The 19971-nt window shown below is 36.4% G+C and overlaps 1 protein-coding gene across 1 annotated transcript in view; it reads left to right on the forward strand.

The window, feature by feature from the left end:
- Positions 1-17054, forward strand: part of RSPO2 (R-spondin 2) — a 179542-nt gene extending 162488 nt beyond the window's left edge. The window contains 1 exon segment of the mRNA XM_049773926.1: positions 15158-17054. Coding sequence (XP_049629883.1) covers positions 15158-15267 — 110 coding nt within the window. The 3' untranslated portion in view covers positions 15268-17054.
- The last annotated feature ends 2917 nt before the right edge of the window (positions 17055-19971 follow it).

Raw genomic sequence — 19971 nt, forward strand, 5'->3', positions numbered from 1 at the left:
AATAACCATGAACACCAGAGCAAATGTACAGTAGGTAGGTTGCTTATCTTGTATGTGGCCAATCCAGGTTCAATTCACAGCATCCCACATGTCCCCCAAGCCCCATTAGGAGTAATTCCTAAGCACAGAGCCAGGAGTAACACTTGGGCACTGCCAGATGTGGCTCCTCAAAAAAAAAAAAAAAAGTATAAAAGATGGTCTGTTTTTTCAATATCTTTTTAATCATAAAATATATTAAAAGTAAGATCATTATGGTTTTAGAAATGCTGAAATTTTAGAATGGTGTTCCTTTTAATCACGAAGTGTGTAAACCAGATTTCCTTATTAAATATTTTTCAATAATTTAAACCCATTGTAATTGGGTAGTTGAGTCTCTAGTGACTCAGGCATTTGTCAGGTCCATAATTGTACATAGAGACTCATAATTCTATTTACTTTTCTTGTTCTTTAAGAATACCCAATAAGATGCGGCCTTTATCATTCTGTTCTTCTACAAAATCAATGATGCTCCTACTGATACAGCCATTTAACTCAATGGGCAGCTGATAAGAATTGTGAGGGTCTATGATCGAATGGAGTGTAATCCTGACCTCCTTCTCTTCTCCTTGAAAAGATGATGCTTCCTATACATCAATGGTGATGAAAGCAAAATGGTGTGGCAAAATGTATTAGAACTCTGGAACTAGATTATCTATTGTTCAAATTGCAGCACTATCACTGACTACTTATCACTGTAAATAACTTAACCTCCCTAGTGCTTAGTTCTCTCTTCTGAGCCATGAGAATAAAGAATGTTATATGGAAAAGTCATGTCTCTCATATGTTACCTGATGCCTGGCATGCAGTGAATAATACATATGAATATGTTAATGCCAAGGTATTCATGTCAAAGAGATGCATAGAAAACACTTGAGGGAATAAAAAAAAAGACATAATTTCCCCCATAGTACAACTACTACTATTTTAATTGCTCTGGTTTCCATCTCACTTGAGGAGTCCTTTACTTTGTTATATAGAAAGTACCAACTCTTCCATGTTAGATCAAAACCCCAAATTATTTCAAGTTTTAATTATTTTAATGAAGGGTTTTAGGTTATTTGGGGAGTCACACTTGATTGTTCTCAGGAATTACTCCTGGTTTTGTACTCAGAAATTACTACTGGTGGCTCAGAGAATAATATGGAGTGCAGGGGATCAAACCCAATTTGCCTACTTTTGAAGGCAATTGTCCTACACATTGTACTATGGCTTCAGCCCTAGATATTAGTTGTTTATGTATTTTTGGGGGTTTGGTCTTGTTTTATAATCCAAGCATTTTAGAACTCCTACAAATTAGTGTCATTCACAATATATTCTATTGAACAAACTGAGATTATCTATAGAGGAATGCAAGTTTCTGGACTATAACCACAGAAGAAACAGACCCATTCTAACTTGAATAACATACAACCCTTAAGATGGAACTTGAAAGTCCTTTTCCTGGGAATACATGTTCCTCTCCACACAGCAGTATCTATACCCTTTTCTTCCTGATTCTAAATTATCATGTTACAGCACTTAGGAAGAGCATTCAGAGAGCAAGTGATTTGCTTCATCTCACAATTTGGAAGCTATTACTCAATATACAGAAGTTGAGTAATACCGAAGGAAATCTTGAAAGAAATCAAATTGTACTTGATTTCTATAGAGTGTCACTAAGCACTGGCTTCTTTATCCCAAACCAGTCCTTACTTCTGCCCTTATTATTTTTTAGCAAAGATCTGCTCTAGACATTCATGTCATCTCAGCCTTGTACCAAAATTATCTTGGAAGCCTAAAAAATTCTGGATTTTCTCCTCCATAGGGTTTCATCCAGGGGTAAATATATTTCCAGGGAAGCTGCATTTCAAAAATAGTTCTCAAGTTCTATTTTCTGTGGTCCATGAACAGATATTTGGAACAACAGGTTTGAACTTTTTCCAAGATGCAGCAGAAAAGAAACATCCTGTTTTCTTGCTTTCCTTTTGCCAAGGGCATACTATGGCTACAGAGCTGGAAGTGCTAAAAGTATGCAGGACCCCAGGAAATATAGACTTTGGATATCTTGACCCCTGGGAATAATTATGGTGAGAAATAAAGATGGAAGGCCGGGCCCTTTGGGGGGCATGTGTGAGCCAAGGGAGCCTTACTATTATGGGATACCAGGGTGCCTTTATTCAGCCTAGCATTTATTAATGTGTTTATTCAGCAACTGTTTAAAGATCATGAGATGAAAGTCATTTTGCTGGGCACAGGGGATCCAAAAAGTATAGTGGAAAGTGAACAGATTTTATAATCTGCCAGATGTTGGTTTGAATCACTGCCGAGCTATGTGATTTTGAGCTATTTACTTAACTTCTCTAAACCTATTTTCTCATCAGCAAAATGAAAATAATGCTTACCTTGTGGTTTGTCATAAAGGTTAGAAATAATACACGAGAGATAGATACCGTATGTAGTACTTATAACTTATTTAACATATGTTGCATATAATACCTGCATCTTTACACACATTTTTTTCATCCCTTATAACAATGCTGAAGTAAGCACTTCTGATATTATTAATTTAGAAATATGAAAAGTGAGCTTCAAAAAAATTAGCTGCTCCAATTTCAATAGCTTCTTAGAGACAATTATGCTTTGAATCTATGTGTGTGAATACCAAATCCATGTTCTTAGCTATATGTTCTTTCCTGCCCAGTGTAAAGGCAGGTGATTCGCCTGACCCTTCCCAGCTTCCTACGTGGAAATGGTCCATCCATCCCAGGTAGGACCCCTAGAAACTAAGGACTTAGTTGACCTCCTCTGAGAATAGGCAATTAAGGCAATAGATGTGGAGATTCTTTTTTTTTGGGGGGGGGGGGAGTCACATCCGGCAACCAGGGGTTACTCCTGACTCTACGCTCAGAAGTCACTCCTGGCAGGCTCGGAGGACCATATGGGATGCCAAGATTCAAACCACCGTCCTTCTGCATGCAAGGCAAATGCCCTATCTCCACGGTATCTCTTCGGCCCCAGATGTGGAGATTCTTATAGCTGTTAAAGAGTTTGTGTAAGCCAATACTGAAAGCAGAGTGGCTGTGTGAGAGCCTATAGAGATCCAAAGAGTTGATGATGATGATGATTATTGGAAGTCTAGCTTTGATTCCAGATCCCATTCAATGTTTGGATCTCGCTGTTTGCTCTTTGCCCTGACTTCCTATTACATGAGCTAAGTTGGAGCATATGCCTGTTACTTAATTTTTTGGGGGAAGACTAAAATGAAGTCTGTAAGAACATCTTAGTGTTAAATTATACCTGTGTAGCAACCAGCAGATACATGCAGACAAAAATATTTAGGCCAAAGGTGGTCCATTTTACAATGAGGAAGATCCACAGTGCTTCAAGACACAGAGGAGGGAATTAATTTCTTATTCTTCATGAACATATATCCCATTATATTATCCTGTGTTGACTTCACATGAGAACTGCCATTTGTGTGTGTTGCAGACCAGGATTGATAATGCGTATGCTAACATATCTGGTGCATAGACAGCTTTGCTAATTCCTTTTCACTTATATGTAGGTGTTCAGGTTCCATAGAATTAGCAACAGATTCAAATTAAATAAATATTTACCATCATAAATATGATGATAGTTCCAGATACCATTTCTTGGACTTTTTTTTTTCATTTAGTTAATGGTTATTGATTGAAGACCAAGAAGGTATAACATCCTCTTATTCTAATGGAATTATCTTAAAAGGTATCTTCTTATAGAATGAAGTCAGCTATGGAGGAACTAGAAATTTATCTCTGATTAGCTCATCACTTCTAATCAAATAAAACCAACTGTAACATTTTCTCTGTAAAGCTGATGTATTTTTTACTTAATTTTCGACTTCTTACTGAAACTGATGGTTTCCTGAAAATTTTATTTTAAGTAAATTTAGGATAGGTAATGGTAGAGCATTCTGACAGAGCATATACCTACTTATAGATTTTATAATAGTTATATGAGAATGTGTAGAATATAGTCTTAGCATGATGCATATTAGGAATACTCATCAACTCACTCTACATTTAGTAATTGTAGATTATGTATTGCTTAAATGTACCTGGTGGCAACCTTTGAATCAGTATGATGGAAATTTATAGAAAGTCAGAGGTATATATGTTGTTTTTATAGTACTTATTGCCCCATAAAGGTTTTCCACAGTGTTTATTGAGTCTAATTTTTCCCCTCATTATTATTCATCAGAAATGATATTAGCTATCTTCTTAGGCTCCATCCTCTTTCTTGAAAACATCTTTGACTATATTCTCATCTATTGGTGCTTCAAGTAGTTCCAAGTATATAATAAGAATGACTAATTTGAAACTTTGGTTCCACACTCAGTTCTGCTGCTAATGCTTTGTAGGAATTTAGGTTGATTACTCTATCACTGTATTGCACCTCACTTGCTTCATATCTAAACCATTCTGCTGGGTTCAGCTAGATTAGGAAAGTAGTCAATGGCTGAATACTAGCTATCTGTCCACCTTCCTTAACATGACCACTAACTAGAATGCAGGGCACATCAGCAAAATCAGAACCCCTTCTTAGATGGCACCAAACTTGTGTGTGACTCTACTGATCTGCCACTCAATTTGCAACTCTACTGTAAGGGAAGGGAGAGGCCTATGAAAAGGTCTTTTCAGTTGGTTCTTATTAACCTCCCCTTTCCAATTAAAAAAAAAAATAGCAGCCTGGATCTGGATCCAAGACAGGAGTAAATGTAATAGAGTCATCTTTTCTTCTGTTATTAATACCACAAACATCTTGTTAGTAGCAATTCTATTTTTCCTGAATTTTGATCTGGCCACCTACTGTTTAATTTACATTAGTGCTTACCTTTAGCTAGAATTAGGTGAGGGAAGGGGCAGGCAGGGCCTTAAAGCCTCCAACTGAGGTTAAAAAAAAGTCTTTTAAAAATTCTCTATCTTTTGGGGAGGAGGTGGGTGGAGTAAAACCAAAACCTACAGTAAAGTGAATTATTGCCCCCTTGTGGGCAATACTTTATATGTATTTTCTTATACAAGTAGTATTGTGCAGTGTTTTTATTATTTTAGTCTTCACTACCCTGAAACTGTTTGCCCTTTATAATGAACCTAAAGTGTTTTGTTTTGTTTTCTTTTTTTTTTTTTTTGCTTGGGTAGCAGATATCTCAGAAACTAAGTTAAAGAAATCAACATTATATGGAACAAAACCAAGTCATGTATCTATTGTGTGGTCCTTACAGCTTCAAATGAAATGGTAAAGTCTCTGCAATGCATTCTGTCAATTCAGGAGTTTGTTTTATTCTCTAAGAATAGCGATTACCTTTAGAACTATAAAAGAAGGCATTTTGAAATGGGAACAATTAGTGGTGATATAAAATTTCAACTGTTCTTCAGGATTAGCTTTTGTTCCATTTTCATCATTCTGTACATAAAACAAAGATGTTGAAACCAAACTGAGTTCTTTCAACAATAGGTAACAGACTCATGCTTAATAAAATTTTTATGAAAACATTTTAAGTCTTAAAAACAAAGGATGTCATTTTATGCCATTTCTTTTTTACAGTAAAATGACAAGATTTTTATATATAGAACTGTCAGAGTTGGTTTATTACAAATTAGTAGACATATATGTATGTAAAGTATTCAGAATGTTCCTCATGTTTCTATTTTGAAAGAAGTTTAATTTCAGGATCAAAGTGATAGCCCAGCAAGGTAGGGCGTTTATCTTGCACACAGCTCACCCAGGTTCAATTCCTGGCATCCCATATGGTCCCCTGAAACTACCGAAACTACCAGGAGTACTGTGTTTTTCGCTCTATAAGATGCACCTGAGCATAAGATGCACACTTATTTTTTTAAATTTATACTTAAGCATCATGATTACAAACATGTTTGTAGTTTGTTTTCAGTTACAAAAAAGAATAGTCCCCTTCACCAGTGCAACATTCCCACCATCAATGCCCTCCATCTCCCTCCCCCCCCCACCCCCCACTTCCCGCCTGTATTCAAGACAGGCATTCTTTTTTTCTCACTCACTACCATTGTCGTGATGGTTGTCAGTCTAGTTATTTCTCTAACTGAACTCACAACTCGTTGTGGTTAGCTTCTAGATGCTCTCCTCCCATGCACTCAGGCTTCATCTCCAAGTGGCATTCTCTTCATAAGATGCACTCTTTTTTTGGGAGGGATGTGTGTGTCTTAGTACCAAAAATATGGTCATTTCTGAGCACAAAGCCAGAAGCACCACAAAGCCCCTAAGCACCGCTGGGTGTGGCCCCCAAAGCCAAGCCATTTATTTTCATCTAGTTGTCAAAAATGATTCAAATGAAAGTAATTTGTTTATAATAGTGTTGACATTTCTGGTCCTGTGTATAGATACTTTACTTCACCACACAAAATGCCCCAAATCTCTCACCTCTGATCTTCTGTCATGTCCCCTCCATGTAATTTCCCTGCCCTACCCCGATCTTGATCTGAGATGGTTGGGATTCTACCAGTCACCTTGTGAATAGAACAGATGCTTAAAGGTTGTTTTCTGATTGTAGGTTTTCAAAAGTACATGCCCTTTTATAAAGATGTAATGGCTAAATGACCACTTGGAAGCTTTTCAAGTTATGACTTAAAGTTCAACATACATAGTAGTCTTCTTAAAGGTAGCGTATTATATATCAGTCCTTTAGAATTTACAAGTTTGTTTCAGATTTTTTTCATCAGAAAATGTGATTGTGATATTTAGTTGAGAATTAATCAGCTTGTACAATATTTTGAAAGTCAGTTATCTAGGAGATGTTTGAAAAGAAAAATAGAAGTTAGTCAAACTCAGGACAAAGGGGACATACATGTTGTTTCTTATCCTCAAACAGATACATAGTTAAAATGCAATGGTACTTCATGAAGAAGAGAATCAAAGTATAGTCTCAATTATTCTTTATATGAATAGCCCAAAACAGATATATGATTTACTCATTCTAAGCCACTCATTCCTTTGATTGATTAGATGGTTTAACATAACCATCAATATATTTTTCTGAACTGTTATAAACATTGAGAAGACTTTCTTTAGGCTATATAGACACTGTGGTAAGTCCCATGTACACTGTATTTGCCAACTTTGACTTCCATTTACACAAAAGAAACTTGATAAACTAACATTGATTTTCTTTAACAATGCCGTAACTGTTTATATTGGCAATTCTTTTTTTTTTTTTTTTGTGGTTTTTGGGCCACACCCTGTGATGCTCAGGGGTTACTCCTGGCTATGTGCTCAGAAGTCGCTCCTGGCTTGGGGGACCATATGGGACACCGGGGGATTGAACCGCAGTCCGTCCAAGGCTAGCGCAGGCAAGGCAGGCACCTTACCTCTAGCGCCACCGCCCGGCCCCTTATATTGGCAATTCTTAAGCTTTTCATATTGGATTCCATTATCGAATATTCAAGAATCTACTTGTCATCACAATAAGAAACACTTTTTTAAATTAAAACTTTCTTTCATTTACCACAAACTTTAGGGACAAGCAAAAGTATAATAAATACCCTTTAGAATAGATTAAATTGCCACACCGAAAATGACAGAGTACTATATATTTGAAAACATGCTTTATTTTAATTAATAATAATAGTAGTCATAATTTTTATAAACATCTTTATGCATAAATATATGTCCAAGGTTATATGATTTTTCTAGATTGAGTCAAAATTTTAATGCTTTAGGTATTTTAAGTTTTAAGAATCCTTGTAAAGAAAGTCTGACAGATAGCACAGAAGGAAGGATATGTGCATTGCGTGCTGCCAAACTGAGTTTGATCCCTGGCATCTCATATGGTCCCCTGAGCCTTCCAGGAGTAATTTCTGAGTGCAAAGCCAGGAGTAACCCCTGAGTATACTGGGTGTTCCCCCAAACAAAACAAACAAACAGAAAACAAAAAAGAAGTTTTGTAGAGACAACTCTCCTTGGCATCTTTAGGCAGCTTTAATTGTTGAGATTTTATTATTTACTTATACTTACCAGCTAATTTTATTTCTTTATAAACTAATTATTTTAAGCTCTCTAATTTTTGTCAGCTTTTAACACATTTAATAAGTAGCTGATCTTTGTTCGACAAATAATCGGTCAGTCCTAAATAATTTAATCTCAATTCCTACTCATTTTTGAATAAACTTAATTTGTCCACATCAGACATAGCACAATCATGTATTTGCTACTCAGTTTTTGTGACTTCAGGTGTGGAAGCAACCTTTCCTGTCTCCAGTACCTCCTCTAAAATACGATTTAATGACTTGGTATGTGTATGAAGCATATGTTTACTTCTTGTTCCTTGGTGTTATTTGCTTTGAAGAACGAGAGACTCTCTCCGAGGTGATACTTCAGTCTCTGTGTAAATGTCCTCAATTCAGTGAAGCCCAAGTTTCTAATCAGAACAATTGCAAATAGTAAAATGTAGTATTAGACCTGGTTTCAGATGGCGATTGAGAATGGCATTTAGCTAATTACGTTCATCTTCACTGGCTTACTTTCCCCAGTTTGTGAGTGTGTTTATATGAAGAATGAAGAAGTTGTTATTTTTTCATAGACACAGCTGCAGCATTTTTCTCTTTTCATCATTGAATTGGCATTCTCAGGTCTTTCTCAATAACACTCAGTAATTATAATACAAACCCCAGATAACGTGACCCATACTGATTCTTAATTCCTTGTACCAGTGAAGGAAAGACTCATAAGCCTTGTAAGAGCAAATACTGCAAGGATTTGTTTCAATTCGGGGGCTCGTGAGAATGAGAAATTTGTGTCTGACCATGTGTCCATATTTTCACAGCTTCATGTAATTTGTGAGTCTGCTGGATACCTTGGTTCAAAACTCATCTATTTTTTCTGATTCTAATAGAAGTAATCTGCAGCTGGACATTAGTAGTTCCAGAAGGGACAATTCACTTTGCTTTGTAGGAGAGTTGATATGACATCCTGTTGGACCATTTCCACATGTGTGCAAATCAGTGTAATTATGTTGGTTAGAGTGTGGCTTTGATAGTACCTTTGACTTTGCTCATTTTGATGGAAATCTTGTTCTGCTAGTGATATTTCATGCATCTTTTATCCGAGGTTCACTATAGTTTTACATAGTGTCTCTCTCTCCCTGCTCTGTATTTGTGTTTATCTCTCACTCTCTCTCTTTGTTTGTATCTTTCTCTCTCTCTCTTTCTCTCTCTCTCTCTCTCTCTCTCTCTCTCTCTCTCTCTCTCTCTCTCTCACACACACACACACACACACACATACACACACTGCTAACTTCCAAGTTAAAGATTATTGTCAGCTCATGTAGAAACTGAAAGGCCACGTAAATAAAAGCCTCATTAGACATCTCAGTTACAAGACTACTTTGTACTTTGCAGGGCCCTTCTTACAGAGGAGATCCTTTTCTATTAATCACAGCGCTTACCTGCAAAGCTCTCAAGCTGAGCTGGTCTTATAATAACACATACCATGCTAAGAAGACTTTCTATTTAGGTCACATATTCTGCCTGTTCTTGAAGAGGGTAAATTAGTAAGTATATCACAGTCACTGAATTCTGAATGCACTCCAGAAAAAGACAGGTAGGATTTGTCACTAATGTTAAAAGAACTGGAGACTGGCAATATGCTTAATCTTCAAGTCTTCTCTCATAATTGAAAAAGTAAAAAAGTAAAATCTATGACTTGTTCTTTGGGTGACTGGGGTTATATATAACTAAGTGGACAGGATGAATAAACTTAAAAATTTGAAGTCTAGAAGTCATTCTGACTCTAATCTTTTTTTTTTAATTTTTTTTATTTTTAATTATAAGAACAATGATGCAAAGAAAGAGGACAAGGTAAAGTTACAGTGGAAGGACAATCACCCATAAACAGAATTCTCAGAAGAAATCCTCTTGCTGACGTCTAAATTTTGAATTTACTGTCAAAGAACATTAAGAAAAATAAAACAGAACCCATGTACAATTACTTTGTCCACAAGTCCCCAGATTGTAGTACATTCTCACATTTCTTAGCAGCACATAAAGCAATCTAAATCTATGAAATTTATGTGACTCCTTAAACATTGAAGACATAGTATTATTTTTACATTTTCATGCACATGTTTATTAGTTTAAGTTAACATCAAAAGTTTAAGTGTTTTTTTTTAAGGTTTAGAGTCAAAAGAGCACAGTAAAACGTGTTAGAGTGGCAAATATTGTTTGCATAGGCCCACCAAAATATGGGGGACATGGAATGGAAAAGCCTTGGCCTAAATACAAGGAGACCCTACCCCTGAAGTTTCCTGGCATAAGACCAACTCTAGGCTCCAGGCAAACTAGTTTGTTCAATCCAAGTCATTGTCTGTATTGCCAATACAGTTTTATTTTTCACACAGTCTCTATTGTTAGCATCAGGTTTCTGTATTAAAGATCCTGGAATCTGCATATCTTACATTAAAGTTAGGCTGGTGTGGAGCATCCTCTAGTTTCACCTCAAAATTGAAGGACAATTCAGAAAACCCTGTCCAGTAAGCGGGTCGTTGTTGTTAAGTCTTCTCAGTGTTAAGGGAAGTCTCTTTTGAGTAGGTCGATGTCAGAGCAGCGGTAGGGTCTTTCCTGGTAGAGGATTGCTTCCAGGTGATGTTATAGACAACCTTGGATGTTTCATAGATGGTTTCTCTAGATCGGGGGTGAATGGAGAATGCCCATTCTTCTGAGATCTGTGCCAGGTCATTATGTCAATGTTCAGGGCGTAAGGTCCCATTGCACTACAAGACTTGTGTGTTCCCATCTCTATTAGATAAGAACTTATTTGTATGTATAGTATTTTCCCGTTTTAATGTGCCTATGCAAACAAGATAAAGCCATGTGGTGTTATTGGTGATATGGGGGCATAAGAACACGTCCAACAATACCTGTGACTTGGTTCAAACATAAGCATTAAACTGAGGGACTTTTTCACTAAATTCCCTATTGAACAGTTCACAAAGAGAAGAAAAGATAAAAAATGGAGAAAATCGTCACTGTATAAGAAAATATTCAGCAAGAGCTATAGCTGTCAAAGAAAATACACATAAAATGTTGAAAAGACATACGTGTCCATTTTATGCCTTTTGAAATAGTTGGGGGCAGTGTTAACTCTAGTATACCACTTTGGCCTGTTACTGAAGACTCTGCAGTACTGAAGGTAAAAAGGGTAAATGTGGAGTAATGATGGTAGGGGGTGAGAAAGTTAAAGAAAAAAAATGAGCTTTTGTAGGGGTGTGCGAAAGGGCAGATAACAAAATGGACATTCTGCATACACAAAAACATAATTCAAAGACAGGGAGTGCTATTAATGTATATTTTAAATATATAGACTGGTAAAAAATTACCAGTGACTGCTTTAGTGCAACCAAGCAGCTCTCAGCACCCACAAGTTAAGCCTAGGGTAACCTTCAAGCTCCTCCAAGGGACCCACCTCGCTGGCTTACCCAGGCATGTGGCCCAGGGGAAGCCCTGGAGATCTGGAGCAAGGCGGTAGAGGGGTTTTGGGGTCACATTCTGAGTCTAATCTTATACCTATCACTGTAAAAAAAGTTAAATAGAGGCACAGGTTAGCATGTTTTTAAATATGAACTAATTGTTATTGAGTAGATAGGTAAAATCAGGATTATCTGTAGCTGGAACTATAGCACAACAGGTAGGGCATTTGACTTGCAAACACCAGATTTGATTCTTGACATCTCATATGTCCCTTGAATCTGCCAGGAGTAAGTTCTGAGCTCAGAGCCAGAAGTAAACCCTGAGCACCCCTGGGTGTGGCCCCAAAACAAGAAAAAATCAGAGTTAATCTATTTTTGATCACTTTAATCTTACCAATTTCATATTTTTTAAATGCTAGGGATTTGAAAATATGTACAAACCTCTTATATCTTTCATATCTTAGGTTATGTTTTAATATTCTTTTATTACTTCGACTTGGGCTTAAAGTCAAAACAGTCTACTATTAACCACAAAATATTTTCAGTTAATTTAGGCCTCTTCGTGGTCAAATCTTGGCTGATCATCTTAATTCTTCACTATTTGAAAAATATCCTACATGAGAAACGGGGCTGACAAAATATAAGAAAAAAAAATGAACCAATAGCACAGAGATGTCATTCAAAAGAGACTTCTGAGAAAAAATTTTAGGGTTATAATTAAGTTTCTCAAAACATCTCTAGTTGGAATGGTTCTGTATGAATTATTGCCAATGGAACAATTGTACAATTTGAAAAATTTGTATATAAGTCTTCAAAAGAATTTCTGAAGTTTTGCCATGATATGAATTGTTTTATACCACTATTGAGTCACTTCCTTATATTATTATTCCTTATGCCTTGTTTGTTGATATTAGGAGACCCAGAGACATGATATTGACAATGACATTTATGTATTAGGTAAACTTATGACATTGATTTCTAAAAATGAGCTTTTAGTCCTTTAGCAGAGATTTGCTATTAGTGAAAGTATTATGCATTTTATGCTCAACTGCATAATTTATATGAGAATTGAAATAATAGATGCAAAGTTCTTTAAATAGCGTTCAGTATATTTCTACCTTAACAAAACACATTTTAAAACCTGATCATTGTAATGATCTTTTTTATTCACCTGATTTTGATTTGCTTTTTAAGGAAACTCCAGATATTAAATAAATCTATTTAAGCGATGTGGTCAGTGATGATTGGGCATTGAGGAGTGGTAAGACACACCCAGCAGTATTCAGGGGATCAAAAGGGGTGCCAGAGGTGCCTAAGCAATAGAACAGCATATGTCTAGCATGCGGCTGAGCCAGATTTTATCCCTAGCATCTCATATGGTCCCCAAAGTTAGCCAGGAGTGATTTCTGAGCACAGAGCCAGGAGTACACCCTGAGCACTGCTGGGTGTTGTCAAAAAACAAAGTAGCACCAGGAACTGAACTAGAGTTTACTGCATGAAATTTTAGGTGTCTGAAGCCCTGTACTATCTCTCTAGTCCAACAAAGATTATTTTCTTTGATTAAGGACTTTTTGTTGTGTAGAGAATATATAACATATTCCTTCATGAAAGTTTAATGGAAGTTTCTTTTTTAAAATGCCATTTTATGCAACGTATCTCATCTCTATTCTGTGTGCTCTGGTACTGTTCCTATACAGTTGTAACTACAGCTTCTTTGATTAATGATGGCTTTAACTAAGGCTTCATAGGGTGGATTCAACTATGTTTAAAAATGGCAAAATGCCATTGTAACATTTATGCCAGAATGTAATGAGAACCACAGGCTAAGTTCATGGACCTTCATAATTTCTTCATAATTTAAAAAGAGGGCATGTTCATATTTGGGCTCTTGTGCAGCAGAATCCTGTAATGTCAAAAGTTAGTTTTTTCTTTTTAAGCTTGTTTCTTGTCATAAAACATGTTGGTAAATAGGTTTAGAATGTCCACTCTATCAGCTACAGGCCAGAATCTTAAATGTGACTGTTTTCCATTCTCAAACAAAATAAACTCTTTCTGATAAGAAGGACAAAATGAACAACACCTTCCTTATTCAGAAATATCACACTCTCTTCAAACTTGTGTGACTCTTATTTCCTGAGACCTGTATCTATCTTCCTATGTTCTGGTTTGTTTCTTTCTTATCACAGCCTCCTTTTCTGCTCCATGGATTGAAAGCCTGACCACCTTATGTTCCTGTAATAAAAGGATCTGAACTTTTGAGTTCTTAGATGTGGGAAGGTTGGAAAGAAAAGATGAGAACTGAATGCTCTGTTTGTGCTATTGAATGCTGCAGTGTCTAATTCATGTGCCCACAGAAGAGAAAACTTAGCAGAACTAGATAATAAAGTTATGAACATCTGACAGTAGGATTCTAATAGATGAATAAGAACCTTCTTGTGGGTCAGAGCAATAGGTCAGCAAGTAGGACACTTGCCTGGCACTAGGCCAACCAAGGTTTGATTCCTGGCACTCCATATGGTCCCTGAAGCTTGCCAGAAGTAATTCTTGAGTACAGAACCAGGAGTAAGCCATGAGCACCGCTGGGTGTGGCCTAAAATAAAAAACAAAACCACCTTCTTGGACTGAAAGTGTAAGGCATTAACTTAACATTCTATAAAATATAAGTGCCCTCTTAGCTCTTTTGTGTTCTAAAAATTCTATGATTGCCTTGTGTTTTAGAACTTAAAGAGGGTAATAGACCTAATGTACATGCTTCTGTTGTTCTTTTATTTTTCTTAACAAATCTACACATATTTGCAGAGAAATGTTAAAGAAAAAGACGGAGTTCCATAACCACAGAGGTAACAAGTAAAAGAAGCAGGGGAAATTGCATTTAAAAAATGATGGAGGAAACCATCAGTTTGTGGTTTGGGCTTCCTAGTAGCAAAGCAAAGAAGAGAAATAGAGTAATATAGTTAGATTTTCCTTGTAGTAAGATTGGACTAACTCAGGGGGATGGGAAGCAGTTTTTCTTGCCCTGTTAATAAGAACACTTCATAAGAACATAATTTAGTGGGTGTGGATAAGAAACCACATACCACCTAATGAATGATGGCCTCATGAATATTTATAGAAGGGAAAGAACTCTGCCACATATGTCCTAGCATATATTCACCCTTGGAGAACATGGATGGAATTGTGTTAAAAGCAAGACATTTTTCCCCCCATAGGGTTGGGAGAGGAGTTTTGAAAGTTCTAGTATATTTACCATAGATAGATGCTTATTTTCTTTCAACACACTGACAGGTCAAACAGGAGAAAGATGTAAAGATGGCTAATAAAGAGTTGTATTGTTAAAAGTAGGAGGATAATGGAATAGTTGTGGCAGGATGATATTTTCGTGACTGATCAGGCCGCTGGGAGGTTTTTAAATATGCCAGTTCTCCGTAACAGGAAGATCAGTCTGTTTTAGACAGCATATCCAATTTAGGAAATTATTATTATTCCATCAAAATTAATGTGAACAATTTTCTCTTTGAGACTACTTTTTCCATAGGTGATGTTTTCCAGATGGGCTTTGTGTAAAACTCAGTGTTTTGTGTTTTCATTCCCCCAGAAAGTCTTTTTTCTTTTTTTTTTTTTTTGTTCCTTTGACATAGTCTTTATTTCTTTTCCCCTGCACTCTAGGGAAGGGAGCACGGAAGACCAAGAAGAACAAGAAGAAGAAAAGGAAGTTGATAGAAAGGGCTCAGGAGCAGCACAGCGTCTTCTTAGCTACAGACAGAGCAAACCAGTAAAAGTGAGACACAGAAGGTGGACTTTTGGGAGGGATGTATTTTTTGCAACAGTGCACAAAGCTACTCTCCATTTATGGACATTGGTGGGCGGCCTTATGTAGCCCTGACCAGCATCTGTTCCCACTAATCTTGTGAAAGGAAGAGCCACGGGTGTGGGATCTGTAATTTATGCTTTGATTTGCATCTGGAGACTGTGAAGGCAGGAGTTTGTGACCTGAGTCAGTGGAAGCAGGAGTCAGTGGATCTCAAGTGACTTGACTGCGTGGGAGCCAGAGATCCAGCCTGGCACTGCAAAGAGGCAAGAGGTGTGAGATCACCGCTGGAGAATGAACCCGTGCAGATGTGTGTCAAAGGAGATACTCAGCAGGCAAAGTGCTGTTCCACTGGGGACCTTGGCTCTCATAGTATGCATTTTCAAGGATCAATCATAGGTGGCTATCTGCTTATTGTCCCTCTACACATGGTTTACAGCAGCTGTTACCGTAGAACTGCTATGGGATGAGAATATTTTTAGCTGGGGAGATGCCACAGAGATTCCTGCTCAGTGTCGCAACACCTCTAATATGTACATAGTCTGCTGGGACCACATCTAAGCCTCCGATTTCCTGTATATTTATGCTTTCATATGTGTACCAAGTCATACCTGATTAATATTATGTCATTTTTTTTTTCTAGTGGTTCCTAACCATTGTCTGGTAACTGACCTAGTTTTTGAGAATTGACCAGTGTTTTGTTGCCCCATTGAAACTTTTCTTTATGGACTTATTTCTCATTGTAAAGATAGGATAAGCTAGTTTGTATATACCCAAATGACCAGAGTCAAAGAATTTTGAATATTGATAGAGCTTCCCCTTCCATGTCCCACCAATAAAGCAGCATGCAGCAATTATCAGTCAGAAGTCTAACCTTCAGTTGAGTAGAAATTTGTTGATTTTTGAAACTTTGGGAATTATATATGATCACTTGGGATATTCATTATGCAATTTCACTAGCTAAGACTCTTTCAGATCCTCTCAGATATGTATACGTATGTTATATATGTATCTGTGTAGACAGATACACAACTTAAAGCAGTCCCTGATTTGTAATAACAGGACAACTATCACTGTTCTTGGGTCACTGTAGAAATTAACCCCATCTGACCATGTGAAGATCTGAGATAATGGATTAATTCATACAATTTTCAGTTCATATTTTAATAGCTATCAATTGAATAAAAATCTCCTTAATAATCTAAACTAAAAAAGGAATACTCTGGAGACTTTTCAGGGGTTTTCAAGGTATTGTTTTTAAAAACAACCTTGTCCATTTGATAAAATTGGTTCTGAGAATGTTATGAATTAGCTTCTTTTAGGGCATCCTTATTTTCTTGACTGATCCAGAAAACTAGAATAAGACATGGTTGCAGTTTTTGAGGAAATAACCAAAGCAAGGTAATTTTTGTTGTTTGTTTATTTTCTTAATCACCTTGCATTGGCAAAACTACCTCTTAGACATTTTTGTTTAATATTTGAGTCAACAGCATCTTCCCTGTGAGTGTAAATGTCATATACATCCTTATGAATATATTACTGCTATGAGATAATAAGCCATATATGAATGTTGTATACAACTTTAGGTTTTGCATTTAACCCTAAAGTGTTTGCCTCCTTTCACATCTAAATACATTATATACATATTTACTAAGTGGAGAGGAGCCTCCTTTATATACTGCTTCATCCTTAATGAGTCAGTACCTGTTCTGTTTCTGGGATGTTCTTTTTGTGCATTAAAAAACTTTAAAATTACATCTTGTGGAAAATTTCATTCAAATATACATTTAAGAGGAGAAAAGTAATTATTATTATTTTTTTGTTATTTGTGGCCCACACCGGTGAAGCTCAGGGGTTACTCCTGGTGGCTATGTGCTCAGAAATGGCTTTGGGGACTATATGGGTTATCAGGGAGTGAATCGATGTCCATCCTGGGTCAGGTGTGTGCAAGGAAAACACCTTACTGCTACGCTCCCAGAAAAGCAATTCTTTACCAACTCTGCCCTCCCCCAACAGTGATATTTTTATGCAACTTTATTGGTAACTATGTCTAGGACAAACTGAATCAAATTACATTATGGTGAATGATAAGTAAAGAGCAGTGACTCAAAAACCAGTTTGTCTAGGAACCAGTGGGAAATCATTTTCTATCTGCAGCTGTGATTCCCCATCTGGAGATTATAATAAATATCACCTACCTATAGTTTAGAAATTGAATTAAGTAAAACATATCAAATATGGTAAACACAACCTGGTGCATACTAATCCTATACAAGTTGTTACTTATTCAAGTTAATCACCTCTCACTTTAAATATTTAATTTTTTAAAAATATCACTTTTTTTGCCTGGCCATCACTTGATGAAACTTATTCTTTGGGGGAATTGATATATTCCTACTTGACATTTTTCACATCTAATACTCATTTTATATCAGGTATAATTTTAAGTTAATAAAGGTTTACTTCTATAAGTCGCAGGAAATGGGTAGAAGTTTCAGGACAATTTCTTTTCCCACCAGAAAAAAAAAAAGAACTCTATTTCAGTGTTTGTCCTAGAAAGAAAGACTGACATTATGAAGACTATGTTATAAAGACTGACATTTACCAGCTTTCATTAGTGGTTTTACCTTGTTGTTTAACTGTCCAGATTGAAGCCAAAAACTATTAAGCATGAACAGGGTAAAGAAAGCAGTTAGGATGATTCAGGTACTTAGCATAAAATAAATCCTAGAATAGGAAATGTAGTTAGAGATCCCAAAGGAAGCAGAAGTTCAAGACTTACCTAGTAAGGGACCAAACTCTGTCACAACAGCAGAATCTACCACAGATTCAGACCAATCCAATATTGAAGACAGCATGAAGGAATACTTGTAAGAAACAGTTTTGCTTAATTCACCTTTTGGACCACTGCAAACATGGCCTCAATTGGCAATATTAGAAATAGAGTTAGAATCACCACAGCTGCCACCACAAAAATACTCATGGCCAGCTTCACAACTTCATTACTGATCTCAGAAGAGATGCAAACCAAACTGCTAAAATTCACGGATACACTGGTCTTCAAGCTGAAAATTGTGGAGAGCCCTCAGGAGAAGGGTGAGCCAAGGTAAGTTTCACCCCACTGAATCCCTGGCAGATGGCACCTCACTGCTGCCACCATAACAAAAACACAACTTCTCTGCTTCAGCGCTAATCTCTGTAGAGATGCCAAGTTAATGAAAGTTCCAGGTACATGGTTTTGGAGCAGAAAATTCTGTGGTCTTTTCAGATAAACTCATCACCTCGGTTCTATAGATTCTGGACTTCAGTAGCACATTACCTTATATGCAGGCTGAGTGGTACCTCAAAAATCCATAATACTGTTCAGTAGGAGAATATAAAATTAGATGGCAAAATAGCATAGAAACTAACTAGCTCAATAAACAATAACAGAATGTTCAATGAGCACAAACTGCTTAGTTAAGCCTCAGAAAATGAACTATCGTTATGAGATAAAAATGTTCACAAATTGTCTTACTGAAATATTTATGATCAATTTTATTGTAGCAGCCTAATTTTATGTCTGCTAAGGGGTTATCCTTGGGTTGTGGGTGGGAAATGGGTCAATGGTGGAGAGAAAGTCACACTGGTGGTCATATCAGTGTTGGAACATTGAATGCCTGAGTTAACAGTATTATGAACAACTTTGTAAACCCCAATGTTTAAATAAAGTAAAAAAAAATCAGTTAAAATCATCAGTTAGAATCACACCAACCTCTGCTACTGATTTCTAAGCCTACAAATATTAAGAAAAACACAACAAGCTACAGACAATGAATTGTCATCATCAGGGTAGTTACACCAAGATTATTTAGTCGTTTGGGTACAAATAGCAATACTATAAACATGCCAATTTCATGTATGAAAAGACAAAACTAGTAACCCTGAAAATGTATATTTGACCAACTTTTTAGGCCCCCCCCCTTTGAAAATAGATAACCATCACATTTATACTATTGAACCCATTACCTCTTTAGCGAGATCATTCCCTTTCATTTTTTCAGCCTTGGGCCCCATTCAACAAAATGTTTATATTTCATTAAGGTCTTCATTGACTCAAATCCTAAAAAGTTAGTTTAATTGATTGATTTTATCTTTTAGTCTTATCAGAAAATAAATTTGTTTCAATACATTTTACAGGTGTTCTATGTGCTGTTTTTACCGAGTGTGATTTTCTTTCTCATTGGATTTCCATGACATTCCTAAACTGGTTTTCAACTTTATGGGCTGCTTATTTTCAGTCTCCTTTTCAAAGTATTTCATGGTTAAATGAAAGTTGTTGGCATTTCATGACTTATTCCACTGTCTCATTTTTTAAATTTATTCTTCCCATTCCTTCATTGTCCTGAAAAACCTAACCTTGGAACTTTAAACATCACCTATCTGATGTTCCCTCACAAATCTATCTCTATATACTTGAAATATTTCCAAGTTTTTTATTAAATATTTTGACTGGAAAGCCCCATACTTACTCAGCATATAGTTGAGTAAATAAACCATTCCAGTTCTTTCAAATGGAGAATTTTAATACTGGGAATTAGTTTTATCAATGAAAATTAACAAAAAGCTGAAACATGGATGGCAAGATAACTAGTGAATAATAAGAGCTAGAAACCACATCTCACTCCTAGGG

Source organism: Suncus etruscus, chromosome 5 (genome assembly GCF_024139225.1).
Source record: "Suncus etruscus isolate mSunEtr1 chromosome 5, mSunEtr1.pri.cur, whole genome shotgun sequence".
NCBI classification, from domain to species: Eukaryota; Metazoa; Chordata; class Mammalia; order Eulipotyphla; family Soricidae; genus Suncus; species Suncus etruscus.